Genomic DNA, 21,720 nt, shown 5'->3' on the forward strand with positions numbered 1-21,720 from the left:
AAACTATTCGTCTTCAGCAACACTGAGCTCAGAGGCTGCAGCAAAGCTTCATCCTCCACTTGAGCCACTTCATCCTCCTACACTGCAACTTAATTCCACTTCTAGGGAAGCAAGGGCAAAAGGACTTGGTCCAGTTTGCTTATGAGTGGAGCTGCTGCAGTGGAGTTGGTGGAGGGTGACACTCTGTGGTGAAACTGAAGCCGTGCAACTGCACGGAAAATATATATATTTATTTATATTTATATATATACACACATATAGTGCTACAACTCTGCTGAACTAAAGGCTGAAGATCTCTGTCTAGCTAAAGAATTAAAGAATTCAGCAATTTTTAACCTGGATCTCCCTGTAAGAAACAGTCGTAAACTGAAAAAAAGCTATTTGTGTTCTACCCTGTCTTTATTCCAATCTCTTCCTTTTTATTGTCTTCTTCACACGCTACTTACTCCTTATTTATTCTTTTTTCTTTATTAACTGTGTTGTCTTTCTTTTATCCCACACTCTTCCTGAAGAGTTGCCAGTGCTGTATAGAAGCTGCATCCTCCTTCCAAAATTGAGGGTTGTGTAAGTGCTATGTGAAGTCTTACAAAACCTCATATTGAAACAAAGCACCAACACAACCTGTATCTAGCAATTTTTAATTAGTTGTTGAAGTTTAATAGAACTTTAATAGAATGAAGTTGTAATGGGACAATGAATGGATTATTTGTTCATGGAGTGGGTATATTTTGAGGATCAGATGAGCAATCAGAAGGAAATATTTCCACCATCTGTTTAATTTTCTCAGTCTGCCCTAGTTCAGCACTTCCTCATAGTCACTGCTGAAAGACTTAGCAGTGAGAGGGACGCTGTGGTATGGGCTGTGTGATCCTACCCTGTGGCACATCATGGTGAGTGTGAGGCTGGGTCCAGAGGTCCAGAAATGAAGCTTCAGGCTTTCTCTGCTTGTGTAACTCAGCTAGAAAACATTTTGATGGTTGTCATTTTAGGTTATCTGATCCTATATTGTGGCTAACTGAGACTTCAGGCTGCAATTTATCACTGAAACAGCTGCCTGTTGAATCTCGAGTGTCTGTTTCATTTTCCAAATTTAGCGCTGATATAAAAAAAAAAGCAAAACAAAAAGAAACCCTACATCTCTTCTTTTTAATGATGTTCCAATAGTTCTTTCCGAGGAAAGCCGAGTTGGAATGGCAAGAGTGAGAACAGACATGGACAAGCTATTCCCATAAATGTGACACCAAACAAAACTTGCTAATACTTAACCTGAAGGGATACTTTACTTCAGAAACCAATTTCCACCGAAAAAAAAGAAAGATAATCACTTCTGTTTCCTTTGCTGTTCTCATCAAAGCCATATTAATTACTATGCTATTTGGAAGCCTAACTGCTTTCAACATAATCATAAATTCTGTCTCCACAATAAAACTTCTGAGTCATAAACACCAGCCAATATTTTTTCCTGTTTTCCACTGATTTATTTTCCTTTTTTTAAAATTTATTTTTTGTTTTTGTGATTTATGCCTTGCAAGATGCTTTGCTTTCATATGAATCCAGCAGCTGTGGTGAAAATGTTACTGTACTCTGACCCTGATGGTTTTCAAAAGCTGAAGCAAAATGCTACAAATGATGTTTAGTGTATTTTTGAAATGATAAAAGGATCCATTCTCAGCATTACAGCATCAAACCAAAATCTGGCCTCCAAAAGAAAAAATCCAGAAGGTGCAGAACATGCTAAATAAAAGGTTAAAAAAACGTAATAATTCCAAGGAGTAATTCAGTGACAGCAATTATCAGTCCATATAAAAATTAATAACGAAACCAGGAATGAAGCTTTTCATTTAAGTTCAATTCAGGACCACGTAGCTGTAATTCTACGGAGCTATAATTCTACAAAATCTAATAGGAAAATTATTTCCTTGTCATCAGGAGACATTATTGAAGAGGAATATCTTTGAATGTAATTTAATTGTTTCAGTTATCTAATATTTTGTGAAGGAATGACATTGCATTGTCTTGATTTTAAGATAGATGCTTGGTTTAAAAATCCAATTGAAAAGAATATGATACATTGTTTTATAGGAGATAATGCTTTTGTAATTGCTGCTGGGAAAAATGAAATAGTGTTTTATGAAAGAAACCAGCTTAATTAATCAATAGCAATATAGCAGGGAACAGGGGGAAGCAGGTGAGGACACTTACCCAGTATGTGCTTCCAGCCTCCATCCACTGTGGAGCTGGACCTTTCTGCTTCGGAGCTGGTAGCTTTGTGTTTAATACCACGAAGTAATTATACTCTGCCATGAATTTTCTTCATTGTTTATGGACCAGTATAAGCTTTTAGTATCCATACAATTCTATGGCAATGAGTTCCGTAGCAGAATTAGTCAATGAGTGAAAGTACCCTTTGTAGTTGTTTTGAACCTGCCCCATTCATTTTGATACCCTGAGAGTTTGTACCATCGGTGACACTTCATTCCAGTGTCACATTCTGCTGCTGATTTCTATAAACTTTTAACATATTCTTTCCTCTCCTCAAATGTTTCTGTGTTGGTTGTTTTGTGTGTGGTTGTTGTTTTTTGTTTTAGTTTTGCTGCTTTTGTTGGGTTTTTTGTTTGTTTCCCCTCACTGAAAAGCCCTTATCTTTATTTAATGGTAAAATAAGCGTTATTTTTCCCTGTATGGGGAGGTTTCTGTACTTTTGGATTGCTTTCATACCATCACCTGTTTGAGTTTATCTATCTGTGATGTTCAGCACCCACATTTTGGATAATATTCTATAGCTCTTAAAGCCATATGATAGAGGTATCAGACAGAAATTGTGGGTGGTGGTCTTCTCTTACCACTTGTTTGTGCAAGTTCTTGTGCACAGTAGTTGTTTTAGTGTTATCTTTACCAACACGGACATTTGGTGCGCTGGACAACAGGTATTATTACAGCCCAGAGAGCATATGCTGTAATGTTCTGTGTGGCTTATTTACTGCATTTTAGACCACAGGGTATTTGCTAGGGGATGTGTTTTGGTTTTCTCCCCCTTTTTTTATACTATGCAGGACGTGTGTATTTTCTAGAATCTGATTATTAAAACTCCATTAGTAGTAGTCAGAGCTCTTTCAGCACTCATAAGTGTCTAGATTTTTTTTTAAATTTTTTGTTTCTTCTTTTCTTACCACAGACAGTTCTTCCTACATTTATCTACATTGAATTTCTCTTCACATTTTAATCCCTGGTGAAGTAGTGAAAGGTATTTCTGGAAATCCTTCTAGTTGGCCTACTATCCTGAATGAATTAGTAATGGCAAAATGTTCAGCTTTTTTTTTTAATTATTTCAGTTATTTGGATATGCACAAAGCTCAGATCCCCAGCTCTGCGGGATGCCAAGGACACTGGAAATGGAGCGTTTATGCCCTATTTTTTGTTTGCTTACCAGCCAGATGTTTGTCCTATTGTGTTATTTTCCTTTTCTCTGGTAGCTACGTAAACCTCTTTAGTGATGGACCTTGTCAAATGTGTATTGAAGAAATCCAAGCAGAATATGTTATTTTCCTGGATGCTTATTAACAGCCTCACAGACCTCTCAGCACTTCATGAGAAGTCACACACGAATATAAATCCTGTGTTGACTTGAACCCAGTACAGTAATTTCTGTCTGTTCAGTAATTCTTCAGCTTATTATACCAGCTGTCCATTTGCCCAGTACAACTGTAGAAGTCCGTGTTTCCTGACTATTTTCCCCTCTCCGTTTGAAAAATGGTGTCACATTTGACACTGTTCATTCTCTAGCAAGGAGCCCTTTTTTTATAAAGCCCTGTGCTTAAGTACTGTAATGACAGGTCTGATGGTGCTCAACTTATGTTTTTAAAAATATATTTTAAAATGAACTTAAAAAGCACTGAAATGCTTACAGTGTGGGTGCCCACCTGCAAGAATGAACCACAATGGACTATGTTGGGTTTTGGTGGGGTCTTTCATTTTGGATGCCTTTGGGATGCAACTGGCTAGACCAAATATTAAATGTACCTTATAGAAAAACACTTAAGATCCTCTTTAAGGCTTTTTTAGGCTATGAGCCTGAGTACCTTAAGATATTAATTTTCTAACCTTTGCATATATACTGTTATATTATAACATATATATATCAACTGTTCTAAAGATATATTTTATATATATATCAAAATAAACAATTTCTTGTGTATGTGTATTTTCCACAGACATTCTTTCTTTCTTTCTCTAAAGAAATACTAATAATTTGCTTTGCTTTTAAAGGCTTTTTAATTGACAAAAGGCAGTGAAGGGTTGTAAGCTTTGATTAAGTGGACAAAAAGCTGCATCTACTTGAGAGACAATTCTTATTAGTTACACACCATGAGATGTTTTACAAATGCTGACCACCTTTTCCTCCTGGGGTCAAGGAGGCTGTGAGTACAGAAAGGAAACGGATTAGACTACTTTAGAATACTGCTTCTCTGAGTCTGGTAAAATGAAATGTATTTTCTACTTAAGCGTGATGTTTGGTAATAATTTTAGTGTAATGGGAGGAAGAGCTAAATCTAAGAAAAGCAACAAGGAGTAATTACAGCTCATCACTTTTCAGTCTCATCTGTCAGTCATCTATAAGGAATTGCTATATTCATCACTAAGCAGCCTGATAATTAGCTTGGTTTGATTTTGATCCACTTTAATTTCTTAGAGGTAATTTTAAATGTTTTACATTTTATGTTACTTATTAACGGGGTTGACATCTAAGCAAACTGATACAGCAAGCTCACTAAGTGTTAGCTTCTGTTGTGAGCTCTAAATACATGGAACTTGCATTTTCCATTGCCGGGCTATCCCTTAGACAGACAGTGCTCAAGTTGCAGAAGGTCATCGCACAGTGAAATGGCAACAGAAGTGATACCAAAAAAATCCTAATTCTGACCTGTCCAAGCAGTTTTCCACTGACTGGCATGGGAGGACGGTACTTGGTTGAAGAGGATTATGGCAGGTGTCCTGCTGAGGTGCCATCTACTTGTTATACCAAGAAACACCACTGCAAATACTTTCCTTGACAGGTAACTTTATTAATAATGGTCTTGGATCTGTCGCACCTACCAGGTGCCAGTCTTTTTTCACACTCTGCAAGACTTTCTGAAGAATAAACGAGAAAGGCATAAAGTTAGTTGAAGCTACTAAGACACACATTTGAAGGTGGGTCTATTTTGCACTTCTTATTTTTTTACATAAGTTTCCATGAATGTGTGTCCAAAAAAACTTAAATACATTGAGAAATACAGTAGAAAGACTATATTTACAATCAATTATAATGGGCACTGCCAACATATCCAATAACAAAAATAAAACAAAAAACTTTTTCATGTTTCTTTCATGTTTTTTTTTTTTTTCCACAGAGATTTTTAAATATGATTTTGTTTTTTAAAAAATACAATAAGGAAATAATTACATTCTTAATATGAGAACATTATCTTACAACATACAGCCTGGGCCAATTAATTTGAAAGTGTCTTTAACAAAAATTGATACTAAATTAAGTATTCTCCATTTGAAAAATCAAATTGCCACAATCATCTCATCTCATTTTAAAAAAACACCTTTGATCCCCAAAAATTCTGATTTTTTTTTTTTTTAATAGCATCACCCATAAAAAAACCCAAACAAAACACAAGTAAAAAAAGCACCTGGAATAGTAATAGAAGTTTGTTGAGGAAGCACAAGTGTAACATTTTCTTAAGAGACATAGAAATGCAATGGTTTAAAATACAAGAGTTTTCCTTTGAAGCAAAAGTCATGCTGCTCTATTGCTGACTTTGCCTGTTGATCCTGAAATCTAAAAATGGTGAAAATACAAGCTCTGTTGCAGTTTATAAAAAATTGTACAGCAATAGTACTATTCAAGAAAACAGAGTACATTTCACAGCACCAAATGTGTCTATCAAGAGGTTCCTGCCCGAGGTTGTTTGGTTTTTTTTTTCCTCCTTTTCAAACCTTGGCCACTGTATAGAATAGACATGCCACTAATGCAAAGTGTGATACTACCAAGGTACTTATGCATTAGGGACATAAGATTACAGTAGGTGCTGGGTTGGGGGTGAGAGGGCAGGGATGGCTTTATGGAGCCTTTTCTGGAGGAAGAGTGAAAGATGCTTAATTTTGCCAGCAGCCCCTGCTGCAGCGGGTGTCAGTTACCCAATGCCGAATATTGGATAAAGACACCAAGTGATTTGGATTTTGCCTACTCTGTGTTACTTGATGCGGGACCACTTCTTAATGGCAACTGATACATCATTGCAAACGTTGACTAGAAGCCTAATTTGCATCATAAATATGTACAGATATAAATTAAATATTTATTGAAATATACAAATAAATAACTTAATTTGAAATAAAAAGCCTAAATGAACTTTTGCTTCAAATTTGTTTCTGCTAATACTTATGGGAACTTGATACACTTTAGTCCGTAGTCATACAGCGTAGAATGTGCCCTCCACTTATAGAGTTAGTAAGTAAGCAGATGACCTAAAATAATATTAAAAAAAATCCTTTTTTTCAGTGAGTGAAAAACCACACTGACGCTTCCCTACCGTATCTGCATTCCTGCGGAACGTTGTACAAAACATAGTCCCGAGAAGCAACGTGTTTTTCTCATTTTGGACCCCATTGCAGAAACTGACCCTGCTGAGGTCAATGGGATCCCTGGCACTAACTGCATTTGGGTAGAGGACATGGCCCTGTGTCCTGGCACCTATCGGGTCTTTCTGATCGCTCTGTGCCTTCAAAGCCCACCAGCTCCTGTGGAAAGTCCTCTGGTATCCAGCTCAGCTGGGAATCCCAGTGTCCCCTTTAGGAGTTAAACACACCTCTTCCACATAAAGGAACTGCTGTCTTGCCAATGTCTGCAGTTTTGATTGCAAGTTTTAAATAATCATCAAGACTGCAGCCCTAACATCTGTGATTATCTCCAAGTATGAGTAATATTTTAATTTTTTTAATTAAAGTAATTTTCTAGTCCTCACAGTTGAGAAGAAAAATCTCAAGAATGTGATTGAAGGCTCTCCAAAGGCTTAAAAATAATACAGAGAAAATATTAAAAGAACCCAACTGATTATATGTTTTTTCCCCTCTCTCTCTCTACCGATTTTTTAAAGCCAATCTTGAGATTTTGAAGGACTTCAGTGGGCAATTTACTGCATGTAACATCTCAGAAGTGAGATGGATGGAGACAAAGAATAACAGATTTCTATAATTTTACTGACTAAAATGCAAGACGCTGTTTCCTACTAAACAGAAGTGGACTTCTGTCAGAAAATCCCCAATTCTCTGTAAAAGTGTCTATAAAGAGCCTGGAAACTACCATCTTTTCAATCCGCCTTCAAAACTAATAGCTGAGGTCTGAAAAGATGAAGGGAACTAAGTACAGCAGTGTTCTGTAAGTCAAGTTTAACAACACTATATTATAAAAAAACCAAAACAAGACTGACTGCATAAGCTATTATGAGTTGCCATTTTCTGTTGAGGATTAATTTCAATTAAGTTGTTTCATTTTTTAAAAAAAGTATAGAAAAGAAGCAGTATCTAAAAATACCTTTTGCCTTTAGAAAAAAAACAGGAACAAATCATATTTCAACAACATGACCTTTGAAAACAACTGGTGCTTTGGAACACTAATGAAGAGAACATACTTTTTTTTCAAAGTATGGCAGCTTTTTAACTCCCAATGACAAAAGCAGCTGTCTAAACAGTATCCAAAGAATGCTTCACAGCTGAGTCGTGTCATCCCACGGTGTCGCAGCAGTGTTGAGGACAGCAGCACCGAGGAGCTCCGGGGAGCCCTGCCACTGCTGCCAACGCACTTCTTCAGTTTTCTTTTGCCACGTGAACTGCTAACAGCAAGGCGACTCCTAATGAGCAAGACTTTGCTCAGCCACCTCTGTGGAAGATCTCGCTAAGTCAGTTTTAAGCTGTAAGATTTAGTATTTCACATCGGTCGTAATGCGCCAGTCGTCAGTGGTGGTCAGGCCATCTGATGGGATATAATTAACGTTGCTGGTCTAATGCTCTTTCAGTAAACTTTCAACGGCGACTTTATGCTCCTTTTTACGTACTATGGTTGGTTCGTTTTTTTTTTTGGTTTTCATTTTCTTCATCAGTGAAGTTGGAAATAAAGAGTTACAGCTAATAAAAAGGGGCACACGTAGTTACACAGCAATACGCTAGAGGGAATACAGGCAAATTAGCGCCAAGCTACCATTAACTTAACAGAATTATAAAACCTCTTATGTTGTATCGCTCGATACCACCTTTCAGATGAGTCTTCTGCAGCCTGTGTCTTGGTCCATAACAGGTAAGGCCTTTATGGAAAGTGAGTGGTTTTGTTATGTTTATGTTCCATTTTTCATCTCCCATTCCTGGAAAGGGGCGGGGGGGGGAAGATACGGAAAATGTTAAGAGAAATCAGGATATTTCACTGATGTCATCAGATCTTCTAAGCCAAAGCCAGCTGAGGTCAGTAACAGTTTTTCCATTAGCTTTACTCGATCCAGCCTTCTGCCCACAAATTAGTTAGGGAATGCTAACAAGTATGTCCTGGTAGCAACTGTGTGCAGCTTCCTCCCCTCCACAACTATATATGGCAACTTTTTCTCTATTGCAGTGCAAGTAAGCCATGTTTGTGTTTTTGCAAAGGGTACTTATGGAGCAAATTCGCACACAGCAGTCGGTGTAAAGCACTGAGCTGGAGCTGAATAACAGAGGGGGTGATTTAGCGTATAAGGCTTTCTAACTTACTTGCATGAGACCTCAGGAAGTACTCAATATCTCTCATAGCTGACAAAAAGTGATTACTTTATTACTCTTCTGGGTTTTTTTTTGAATAAAGCTTGTGGCAGACACACATTTCTATGGCTATAAAGGCAACTTACTGAGGCTTTCCATATACACAATCCAAGTTGAGCTATTGCTTGGCAAGTTAAAGAAATCAGTTTTCCTTTCTGTGCCTCAGTTTCCCCAGCTGCTAGCTGAGCACAATGACACCTATCATCTAAAGCAAAGCACATAACCTATAATGCTTCCATCCACATATCTCAGAGCAAGGTATTGCCATTTCTCCTGCCACATAAGTGAAAAATCATAAGATTGCTAAGGCTGAACACCCAGTTTGATAAAACTTGTGGCTACTGAGTGATACCTACAGTATTGCTTAACAGTACGTAGGAGCAGAAGAGCTGAAGAGGGATGGGCTTATCTAAGGACATCCACACTATACCTATTCCCTGAATCACACCCTTGCAGTGATCAGGAACTAATGGAGATACAAAGGAGTTGGCCTCTTGGAAGTAATCCCCATGGAACAACTGTCAGGGTCTACAGGTTCCTCTCCCACCCCTCTACCCTGCAGAGATACTCTGCAGACAGCCTGCTGACTTGGCTCCTAACCTGAATTCTTGAATTTAACACCCATTCCACAGTATTTAAGAGCTTTGACTCAAACCCATTGCTTATGCATGTAAGTATCTGTGTCTGCTACTGAAAGCAGTATTAGTTTGGCTAAACAGCTGCACAACCAAGCCATCTCTTCAGCCATTGTAAAGAAACAGTAAAGGTCACAGTTGGTGGCTGCTTTAGCAAGATTGGAAAAAAATCTTGGGTTTAAAACAGGTAGAAGTTAATTTATTTTTTTTTAGTCTGGCATTTTTTGTGGTTGGTTTTTTCTTTTTCTTCATTGAAATGGTGCTTTTATTAAAATAGAATATATTTTAAATATTTAGTTCTACACTTTGGATTGTGGTAAACCTAAACTTAAAACACAGTATTCATAAAAACTAATTACTTTAAAAATGCTATTAAATGTATATTCCCCATGTATAAGCCATCAAAGCTCTAAATGAAGCCCTTGGCTCAGCAACTGGGAGAGTATTTTTTAATGTGTTAAGCAAGCACTGAAAGTAGTAGCTTCTTTTGCAGGTGCAGAAGGAACTTTTTCTTTGTTTCCGTTTCTCCAGCAGGTTCACACCCATGAAAGAATGTTTAAATCAACACTGACAGCCTGACTGGGAGCTGGGAAATTGGGAGAGCTCCGTTTCTTCTCTAGTCCCTGAACGTAAGCAAAATGTAAGCTGCTGACATTCAGCAGTTCAGTTTTGAAAACAAATCAGAACAAATCAGAAATCAGAAATAATCACTGCACTTTCCTTTCTACATATACAATTTGGGTTTAGAATGTTTAAATAACTTTTTCTTGTACAGCAAGAACATTTGGACCATTTTACTTCGCTAAGAATGCTAATGCAGAATATTGCTTTCTAGCTTTAAATACAGTCTCCTTTTCCAGCCAAGTAGAGATTAATAAAATTGCAATTAAATGCCTTCTGGCTTCTTAAAGATATGCCCTATTGCTTTCTATAATAATTAAAAGCCTATGTTACAAGCAAAAAAGTAAAAAAAAAAAAAAATCAAAACAAAATCCAAATATATGTATGCATATATCACAGAATCACAGAATGTTAGGGATTGGAAGGGACCTCTAAAGATCATCCAGTCCAATCCCCTGCCAGAGCAGGAACACCCAGATGAGGTTACACAGGAAGGCGCCCAGGCAGGTCTTGAATGCCTCCAGAGTAGGAGACTCCACAACCTCCCTGGGCAGCCTGTTCCAGTGTCTGTCACCCTCCCTGAGAAGTTCCTTCTCAAATTTAAGTGGAACCTCTTATGTTCCAGTTTGAACCCATTACCCCTTGTCCCACCATTGGTTGTCACCGAGAAGAGCCTGGCTCCATCCTCATGACACTCACCCTTTACATATTTGTAAACATTAATGAGGTCACCCCTCAATCTCCTCCAAGCTAAAGAGCCCCAGCTCCCTCAGTCTTTCTTCATAAGGGAGATGCTCCACTCCCTTCATCATCTTTGTTGCCCTGCGCTGGACTCTCTCCAGCAGTTCCCTGTCCTTCTGGAACTGAGGGGCCCAGAACTGGACACAATATTCCAGGTGTGGTCTCACCAGGGCGGAGTAAAGGGGAAGGAACCTCTCTCGACCTATTAACCACCCCCCTCCTAATACACCCCAGGATGCCATTGGCCTTCCTGGCCACAAGGGCACAGTGCTGGCTCATGGTCATCCTGCTGTGCACCAGAATGTGCATATATATATATATATATATATAGTTTATATATATATAAAAATATATATATATATATAAAATATATATATAGTGAATGTCTTAAACAGTCAATCCCCAAACTGCTGCTAGTTCTTAGATATAACACTAGTTAGGTCCTCTTGTTTCTCTCTGTATTTCCTTTGCATGTCAGCACATCTGAAAGGAGAGAGGTTCTGGTGGAGCAGCCTCCAGCCTGGCTGTCCCAGTGCCTTGTACCCCGGGGCGCGGCTGTGCCACGCGGTGCTACCAGACCCTGCCCAGCAGCAGCAGACCCTGGCAGAGCGCGGTGCAGTGCTGTGGGCTCCTCAGCGTGATGGTGACACCAGGGTGGCTGCAAACACAAGGCTGGCCAGTGAAACACTCAGAATCCTTTGTGCATGGAAAGAGCCAGAAGTGAGGCATTCGGTGCATTCAAATACAATACTAGGGGGAAAAAAAATAAATCTGACATTTTTGAAAGCTTATACAGCTCCCTCATAACACTGGGAGATGTGCCAGTTGCTGAGGATGCAAGCACAAGCACAAACGTGAAATCTATTTCACTCCCCCGTGTTGCGCTGACATGCATGTGTGGAGAGCCAAGGAAGTTCTGCTCTGGGATACTCACGTGTGACGCCCTTTCCTTAGCCACATCTATAAGGCCTGGGCTCACTTGTAACTGCAAAAGGCCAAAAAGAATTGAGAGCCAAATTCCACCCTTGCACATGTGCAGTTAACCTCCTGAAAGTGGGGTGTGCTGCAGCTGTGTACCTGATGGCAGACTTTGGCTGCAGCTCCTTGCAAATGGGCTGAGCACAGCCTGGGTTGCACTATCCAGTTCAGCAAAATTTCACTCTTAATATTTAGTGCATGAGGTTTTAGGAAAAAGCTGTTAAAGCTGAATTGGGTACTTTTGAGTTGTTTGGGGGTTTTTTGTTTTGTTTTGTTTTTCCCCAGGACAGGAAATATGCTTAGTAGCTCCATATCCTTTCTGATTAGCCTAATCTTATATCCAAGATTTCCCTACAAAAGAGCTTGACCAACTCATCTGAAGCACAGTGATATCAAACAATACAGTAAGGTTTTTCCTGTATGGTATATGCTGAGCATAAAAAATGTAGTACAGCTCAAAGTATTCTTTACACCAAAAATGCGTAGGTTTTTATAGCGCCCTGGTTTCTCCAGCCGTGAAGATTAAATGGCTTGCTTTAATGTGCCTGTCCAGTGTTCAGCACAAATCCACGCTCCCTTTCATAAGGATTGTGCTTTGCTAGACTATGTTCCCTGAGTAACGCCATGCAAATCTAAGACAAAGTGCATGGTTAGAGATTATATCTTTATAAAACAAATTAGGGTGTAATTGGAATGCACAGATAAGCTTTAGAGCACATGAATCCTTCTTCAGCTTTGAACCACGAGCAGCAAACTTCAAAGTCAAGCAGAACTGAAACCTTTACACTGAGTTTAATTACTCTTAGTTGAATTTAAATGGATCAGGCTAACTGGCAGAAAAAGCAGCTGATATCCATAGAAAGGATGAAGGAAATGGTAGTAGAAGGGTGAGAAAGTTCTCACATAAGGTCTAGCAGGATAGGTAATTCATGGCCTGAACAACATAGAGTGGTTAAAGGGGCTTGGGGGAGGAAACAGAGATTACTATGTGCCAGAAAACCAAATCTTTTGCTGCTATGATGATTTTTCATTATCTACTGCATTTAGGTGCCAGGCTCATGCTCACTCACTGTAAATGTATATAATAAATGAAATGTAAAAAAAGTTACTTAAAAAATTCCCTAAATAGAATATTGATACTTCCTTGTTTTGAAAAAAAATAAATGGACTGCAAGGAAGAAAAAATGTCTGTGTTTATTATTGTTTATAATTCCAATTAGCAGTGAACTACTAAATGCAAAAAGCTTGGGCCAATGCTATTACTGTCACCCTTGGTTACATGCTGCCCACATGTTTATGTTGCTAGCAAATTTAGCCCAGAAGAATGGTCATGCCAATCCCATTTAAACTAAAGCACAAAAATAAGAAAGCTGTAACAATACAAGAGGACTGCAAACTTCAGCCTGGTATTTGCAAGACTAAATTAAATTAATTCAGTTTCTAATTTAAGTGGACATTAAGAGCAGATACTTGCACAACACATTGTCATGTATTATAAGATACAACTATTCTGTTCTTGCACCAGCTGGCAAAGATCAGATCCAATCTTGTGTTGTTTCAGAACACTTAGTATAACAGTGCTCTTTTAAATACTTGTCTGTTCTACAGATTAGTGTAACTTTATGAATTTTATATGGACTGTCTACACCACAGACCACCTCCCTGACAAATTCAATCTATAAAAGAACAGAGAAAACCATGGAATGAGCAAGTCAAATGTGTCTCGCCAACTACTCACCAATTCTTCTGCAAAAGGTTCCCCAAATCAGCAGCATTTATGTAGTAATACAAATAATTTAGATGTGGCACATGCTCCTCTTAATGCTACATTTCACACACAGAAGCAGCAGTAACCCATCTTTCCCCCTCTCCTTGTCTGTTTCTGGCTCTCCACAAGCAAATAAGACTTTCTTAGAAAATGAGGAAAAGGCCAGGACAAGAAAATTAGACATAAGGCTTCTCACCTTTGCTTTTCGAAGGACATGGCCTCGACAGGGAGAATTATTTGTCGAGGGAGGTCGCTTCAGAGCTGCTGCGCTGTTCACAGGTATTGAGCATTCGGTATCACTAGTGTCACAACTGGAGATTGGAGAGTTTTCCAAAGTTCGGTGCTTGAAAATTGGAGACTAATGAAGAGAGAAAAGCCTACATTGCGTTTCCTCCAAGTAGTCTCATGGGCAGTATTTTCTATCTAGACTTAGAATTGCAGGTTTTTTTAAAGAAACCGTATTCATAATAATGATGGATACATGAAAAACAGGTTAGAACAAAAGAAACCAAGGCATAGTGTGTGTGCTGTGATTAAACAACATTGGGTCATCTGGAGTAAGTGACCATCCCTCTCTGATCCTTCTGATGGCTGCTTCTGACACAGATCTAGAGCATAAGCCAGGACTGCCATGCTCCATTGTGAACATGCGAGATACAGCCCTTGCAAAGGGTGACAGTGACTGACAGGGTCTGACACAGGTACGTCTCCATCACTGCGTGATGACTCAGTGCATTTAAATCTCCCTGGGATGGAGCAATATTTTAGTTCATGCACTTTCACAGTCACTGAGGACAACGAGGTCCAGCTTTTGCACAATATCCTCACACATACTGCTGTTGATTCCCATACACACCTGCTCCCCATTGCTCTAGCAAGTACACCAGATGTAGGTGAAGAATGCAAACAATGCAGAAAGTCACTTAGTTCTGTTCTTATTTCCTGGGCTTAACAAATCTTTTGAAAACTTTCAGTTCCCACTCATTTTACTGCCGCTGAGAAGGCAGAAGCCACGGTACTAGGATTTGGTGATTAATGGCTTTGCATACCTGTGGGCTTGATGTTCCTGACTTGGGCTCAATAGCCAAGCCCAGTGTGATGCCACCAGCCAAGGCTTTCTTAAGGCTCTCCTTCACCTCGGTCAGTTCCAGCTCCAGGTTTACACGCTCAGCCTCCTTCTGCTTGCACTCCTCTTCCAACTTCTTTAACTTATCTTCAAGAATTACTTGGGTCTTCCTGCCTGTCACCCACAACAATGTTATTATTTCAGTAAGAAGCTTCAATTGACACTTACAGAAATTACTTTATTTTTTAAAAAGGAAAAAGGGCTCTAGAAATCACTGACATCATAAAAAAGGTAAGTACTTAGAAAAAAACACATTTTTTCACATAAAAAATGTAGCAACAGAAATCAAATGCTTACTTTCAGCTGCCCTCCTAGGTTTCTAGTCTAGTTTCAAGTAAGTATTTATTTTATCATTATTCCATGTCATGAAAATATAATTACCCAGTCACAATAAAATTATTCCCATGTTCTGCTTGCCTGAAGTGCCCATCAATGTCATTTCATAGGTGTGCATATATTTATATTACATATTTTTTAACTATGTAGAAAGCAAATCTAGACGTTACAGAGTATTGTTTAACATCAAAACCAAACCTCATGTAGTGGCATGTCTTCAGCACAGAATACAAAGCTATTTGGATAACTGAGCCTGCCCAGGGTAGAATTCAGCACAAAAAAGCTCCTCATACCTGCATTGACTTCAATGGCAGCACGTAGATCTTTCCTTTCTTTTCGAAGCTGGGCCAGCCTGTTCCGAAGTGCTTCTTTCCTCTTTAGCAGCTCCTCCTCTTTGCTTTGTAGCCTCTTTGCATCTGCCTCCACACGATTCTTGCCATATTTGTACTGCTCGGCATCTGTATGTATTGGATTGTAGTTATTGATGGTTAAAACTAACAGCGAAACTAAACTATTCCCCGAGACTGAACAGCACACGAAGCATGTCATGGTTTGCAAATCCGTTTTTCCATCCCATTTTCACTGTTTTTTTTCTCAAGATCCATGATTCCCACTTTGTTTTCTATATTTATCCAGGGAAGATAAGCAATACCAGTTACCTTATAGTACATTGGTTTTGAAACATAGCTTTGCCTTTCTATACAGGGGAAGGAAAGGAGGCTCCTCTTCAGCTCTGAACCCTTGATTTTTAATTGGAAGGGGTCAGAGGAAAAACTACCTTTTTGCCTGGTTTCCATTACTACTTCAAGTACTTAAAGCACGTCTTTTCTCACCTGACACAAGAGAATACAAAGATGTTCCCACCTTTTTGATACCTGAGAGCTTTCTTTTTCTTTTTTTTTTTAGTTTCCCATAGAAATGCTTTCATTTCATGGCTCACATGTATCTGTGGTCTAGTTTTTTCACAGCCCCCTCCCTACCCCTGTTCCGGTTACAGACTCAAAGGAAATAGGTCAGCTAACTGATCACTTTGTCTGCATATCTGAAGGCAAACTCAGCATCTCTAAACCATTCCTGACAAATAGTTGTCAAACCAATTCTAGTTGGTCTTTAGTAACTGGGATGCCCCACAACTATCTATTCCAGTACCAATTGACATATATGGTCAGAAAGATACAAACTTTTTTTTCTAAAGCCTAACCCAAATTTGTCTTGTTGCCATTAAATCCATGACTTCTTAAAAATTTATCATGGGATTAAAAAAAAAAATCACATTAATTCCTTCTCTAGAAGCAGCTGTGCTTTTGACTCCATATTTTAAAAATAAGACTATAGCTCTTTTTTGTCTTTTTTTCTTTATTAGGGATTTTCTACAGGCAAACCACCTGCCCAGAAGAACCCTCTTTCTGAACGTGCCACTCACTAATTGAAATCTCCTGTTCTGAGAAAACTTCTGAGCTGTGTGGTTGTCTTCATTGTTTTCTTACACCTTTTTCATTACTGATAAGAGTAAGTTCACTTTTGAGGAACATAGTGTTCTCATGTCTTTCCCAGCTCCTCATCCTCCTCTTCCAGCAGGAATACAGAATTACTTTCTGCCCCAACTGATGAATCATTACCCATTTTTTCTCTGGCTGCCCTCATGAATTTGCAACCACTGCTCCACATTTCACATTTAGCATTCTCCATATGACAACCCTTTATCCCGTGGCATGTCTGGAGTACTAATGAGTCACCAACACACACAATATCTCCTATTCAAAATCTTGGTGGGAATCTCCTGCTCGGCCTCTCAGCCACAGCAGAACCACAGTGGTTCTTTATCTTGTTTGTGAAGAAGACAGCTATTTGGGGTATCCTTATGACTCTACTCACAAGTGAGGCAGCAGTGAGGACAGAGATACTTACTGGATGCGGTGCGCTTCACACATGACACCGATTCGGGTTTCTTCGGCTGGCTATTTAAAGTTCTCCCTTTTCCGGTGATCCCATTAGCAGTTGCAGGCGGCTTCTTGCCTTTAAGCTGTTAGAAAACAAAAGTACAAATGGGCTCCAGCTATTTCTGTGCCGCTGGCGTTACAGTCACCCTTTCATCAAGGGCAAAGCTTGTCTGCTCGGAGAGAGCCTTAATAGATGGCATTGATTGAGCTGGAGACGGCGCTTCCTCCAGAGATGTTGGCTCTGTGCGCTGCCTGCTCAGCAGGAGCCACACCAGCAGTCACAGGATAACAGGGGATGAGCTCCCCATCTCTGGTGGCGTTACAGTCTTTAAATTTCTCAAAACTCTGGCACTTGCTATATTAAGAAAGCCATTGTGAGGCAGAAAAGTTGAACCTTCAATTAATTTTACACACTAAAGATTTTTGAAAAACAGGTTTGGCAGAGTTAATTTCATACAGAAAAAGCCAACAGGGTTTGCCACACAAAAATCCAACACTTATATACTATACAGGCTTGCCATATAGTATGGCAGTGCATGGATTATATTTTTTTTTTTCCAAAATATAATTATTTCACATTTTTAAATGTTAGAAGTTAATCAATTTCCTTTTATACAGCTTCTGGCTACTATAAAAGCTTCTCTTACTAAAAAACAGGGAACCTCTAATAATGGCCAGTCCCGCTCACAAGATTAACAGAAACAGCACATTTTGTGTCCAAGGGGTTTCCCTTTAGAGGGCTCTCCTGTGCTGAGCTGAACCCTGGGAAGAACAACACTATCCTTGAGGCAGCCTGGTGTTTACATGGGGCTGCCTGAGCCGACACAGGGCACACATGCAGCCTGCGATCGGGGTTACTCAATGCTCGAGCCCACCTCCAATTCTGCAATGTCACTGAATTCTAATATTCTGATATGAAGTTTTTATAGGGGTTGGGTTAACGCAGAATATGACAAGTACCTTATTCAAGGGAACCGCTTATCTGTTTCATTTCAGATTAAACTGAAAACCACCCATCTTTGTGACACATCCCCAGGCTTATGCCAATGGCCAGCTCTTGGAGACCGGCTACAGGCTCTAGAGAATGTCTCTGGTGTGGCTGTGAGTGAGGTTTGCTCTGCTCCCCAGCTGGGCTCTGCTTGTCTGCTATTGAGGCTGAGCATAGGTCTAGAAGCCATCCTCAGAGAGCAGCATACACATAGGCTTAGGTTTTTTTCACAGGAAGAAAACAACAAGCAGTAATTTAAGCATGGTATATACACACTATATGCAATATCATTTAGTATATATAATATCTATTTTATGATATATATATGTATATTCACAATATAAATAACCATAGTATATACAATATACAGATTAGTAAAATTCCAGGTCATATTTCACCTTCCTTTTTTTTTTTTTTCCAGTCATTGCTGCCTAGAGAGACAGAAGGCAGCTAGATGTGCATTCAGGTTAAGTTTGGAAAGTCACATCTGTTTTTTTCTTTTTCTTATTATTTCTTTTTTTCTTTTTCTTATTGCAGGTTGTGACCTGCAAATCATCAAGAACTTGAGCCGAAAGCCTTTTCCAGGTGTCAATAGTTCTTCATCATAATTTACAACTTAGCAAACCTGTTTCATTTGCAGTGAGCTCGTGACTAAACTCCAAGCATTTCAGTGGTAACACTAATGGACTGGAATAGCCCAAGGCCCTTAAGATAACAACCAGATAAACAGAACAGCCAAAAAATAAAAAGCTTTGTTAAGTATTAAATAGTACGGTACCTGTGAGCCAGATCCCCTCCCCACAGCAGAGGTATTAGTGACAGACTGAGCAGAAGACAGATTGGATGAGACAGGGTATTTGTAATGGTTAGAGGAGAGTTTGTCAGTAGATAACCTATTGGGTTTTCTGTCAGCTGGCGGATAGCGCGCAAAGATTTTTGGAGACGGCAAGTTATCGTACAGGCCTGCGTTATCATAAAGCATTTCTTCTCCAATGTTCCTGCTACGAGAAGAAGGAAAGCCATCTTCTGGTTCCCACTGCAACACATACACTTTGGCAGTTAGTAAACAATATCCCATGCAGAACCTCCTCAGTGAAATTAAAACATTAATTCCTTTGACCGTAGCATGCATATGCTTGTTGCTTACACTTGAATCAAACAAGATTTAGAAAGGTGTGGAGGACAGAGTGTGGAAAGGAAGCATTGCAATGGCTGATAGCCTCAGTCCTGTGCATGTCCCACACCATCCCAGCACCCTCTCTGTTCCCTAGACTGCCCCTTCAGGTGCCAGCTCGAGCACTGCAGGGGGCACAAGCAGGCTGTGTTCACAGGAGGATACTCACAGGCTACACAGATGAATCTTTAGGCTATATGTCTTTCCAGTGAGTACCAGCTGCTGGTATGCTAGTATTACCTTTTTGTGCTGGAGAACTATTATTCTGAGCTAACCAGCTAGAACAGACACAGACTATTCTTTTTTTTTTTCTTCTTCTTCTTTTTTGTTTCTGTTTCTTATTTTTTTTCCCCAGAAAAATGGAAAACTCAACGACAATACTCCAGTGATTCATTCAATTAATCTTAAAAGAAACCAACCTAGTTGCCAAATATCCTTCCTTAATCCGTCCTGGCAGTGGCAGGACACTACTCATACAAAGGCTTCAGCACATCCAAGAACTACACATACAGACTACTCACCACACATGTGGTCATGTGTTGTTCCCAAGAGGGGCTTTCTACCATCTTTCTGACATTATTAAGACATGATGGAGGACTGAACTTGCAGTCCACTTAACCATATGAAACTCTGAATTTTTCTTGAGTTCAGCCTCAGTGGGGGCCTTTATGAAGCAGCCCAAATTGAGCTCTGACATGAGCTGCAACTTCCCTGTAAATCTTTGTGATGACCACATCTATGTGTTAAACCCTATTAGACATCTGCCTACAATCAATTCTGCAAATTATGAAGATGGAAGTGACCACTGCGGTTCTCTTTTGGGATATGCAGTACCTGCTGTCATGAAAAATGCAGCCCCAGGGCCTCAGAAGTATTGTTTGTTTGTTTTTGTTTTGTTTTCAAAAGACACCAGAAGGTGCCTGGTGTAACTACATCCTTAATTTTGCCAGGTCCAGTGTGATTTAAAAAAACAGCCTCTCAAGTGAGTATTATATTCAAGGACTTGGCCACAAATCGTCAACAGGCAATTGCTTTCTAAATGCACATTGGCTTACGTGCGGGTTAATGTAAACAATATGTCCCACCCCCCTACTACTCTGTAGGTGTGAGAGAAGTTTGCAGCCCCCCAATCAAAAACATAGGAGTTCATTGGGAAACTGCCCAGTGGGGCTTTTAAGATAATATAATTTTCAGACATCCATGCGTTCAACACATGCAAACCATTTGTTCTGTGCAAATTCAATTCTTACCGATCCATTTATGCAGGGAACATCATCATAATGAAGTGCCATTCCACTCGGACAGGCGTAGCCATTGGCAGTGCTTCCCCGATACGGATTTGTAGATATAACTCGCCTGTTCATAAAACTGAATAAAGCAAAATAAAAATAATGAAAAACAGCGCTTGAACCCAAGTCTAAGTGATGATTCACTGGTATGTCCCCGTATCTGATCATGTAGCTTAGAAGCACATATCTTCTCACTTTCTGCAGGAAAGCTGAGGACAGTTTTCCTTCTGGTGCTACTCACACATTGCTGCTAGCAGCCAATATTACAACATATGTTTCTGTACTCCATTCTTACAGTGGGGATATGACTGTGTGAAAGCCAGGAGGGCAACAGCTGTAACTTCTCAGTGGTGTGTTTACATGGGAACCTGCTGATCTGTGTTATAAACCAGCTTGCCAGTGTCCCATAAAAGTTCCCTTGTTGTCTGCATCAGGGAGAAGCAGGTGTTTCTAGGTGCACGTGTGCTCAGGGCGCAGGATGCGAACTTAGGTTTTGGCAAAGTTGCACTGTTTTTACAAATTTTTGCTGAATTTTCTTTTTGTTTCTCTCAATTCCTAAGCTTAGATATCTATCACAATTTTCTGAATATTTTCTTCCTCAAAATCTGGGAATTTTTCATTTCCATATCAGAACTTTTGGGTGGGGAGAGTGTGCACAATGGCACTGTGCTTCCCAACTCTCACTCTCTGGGTTATCGTGCATGCAAATAACCTATATGTTAATTCTTGCTCTGTTTCACACAGCGCATCTGAGCCCTCTGGACACTTCAAAAGGGCACGATATATTTATGTATATGTTTATTTATTTCCTACCGTCTCCCCAGAATCAACATTACAGCTTGTTTTACCAAAATTCTACAGAACACGTGCAACATACCACAGACTAGAACAAGGCTGTGTGTTGGGACCAAAGATCTAACAATGCAGAAAATGGCAGAATCAGGCCCAATAGCAATAACGACTCCAAGGGCGAGTTTTCCTTTGTAGCAAACCGCTGAAATTGAACGAGGTATAGAAAGAGATCCCAAATAATTCCTATAGCTTCAGGTGTGCATGAATGGGAAAACAAAGCTTTCTATTCCAAACAATAGAACTATTCAGGCTCCGTGCTGACATTCATAAAATATGATAAAGCCCTACTAAAGCAGAGAGGGTCTTCTGTAGCGCTGGCTGGAGCTCAAGAATGCTGTGGTTTCAACAGTTGCTTTCTTTTGGCTTTGGAATAACATGGAGCACACTGAATTTCTCATTCAGAGGGAGACAGACCTCATCCATCTGGGGCTCACCTGAGC

At 39.6% G+C, this 21,720-nt stretch overlaps 1 protein-coding gene across 3 annotated transcripts in view; it reads right to left on the reverse strand.

Moving 5' to 3' along the window:
* Positions 1–5,976: 5,976 nt before the first annotated feature.
* Positions 5,977–21,720, reverse strand: part of AFAP1 (actin filament associated protein 1) — a 119,858-nt gene continuing 104,114 nt past the window's right edge. For 2 of the 3 annotated variants that reach the window (XM_082051275.1, XM_082051274.1), the window contains 6 exons: positions 20,390–20,507; positions 16,946–17,060; positions 15,331–15,495; positions 14,625–14,815; positions 13,772–13,933; positions 5,977–8,405 (listed from right to left, as the gene is read on the reverse strand). In XM_082051275.1, the coding sequence (XP_081907401.1) occupies positions 8,379–8,405; positions 13,772–13,933; positions 14,625–14,815; positions 15,331–15,495; positions 16,946–17,060; positions 20,390–20,507 (778 nt within the window). In that variant the 3' untranslated portion in view covers positions 5,977–8,378. Of the gene's footprint in view, positions 8,406–13,771; positions 13,934–14,624; positions 14,816–15,330; positions 15,496–16,945; positions 17,061–18,743; positions 19,002–20,389; positions 20,508–21,720 lie in introns of all 3 variants that reach the window. The other variant, XM_082051276.1, reaches the window with a different exon arrangement.

Source organism: Streptopelia decaocto (genome assembly GCF_964273445.1).
Source record: "Streptopelia decaocto genome assembly, chromosome: 4".
Classification (NCBI taxonomy): domain Eukaryota; kingdom Metazoa; phylum Chordata; class Aves; order Columbiformes; family Columbidae; genus Streptopelia; species Streptopelia decaocto.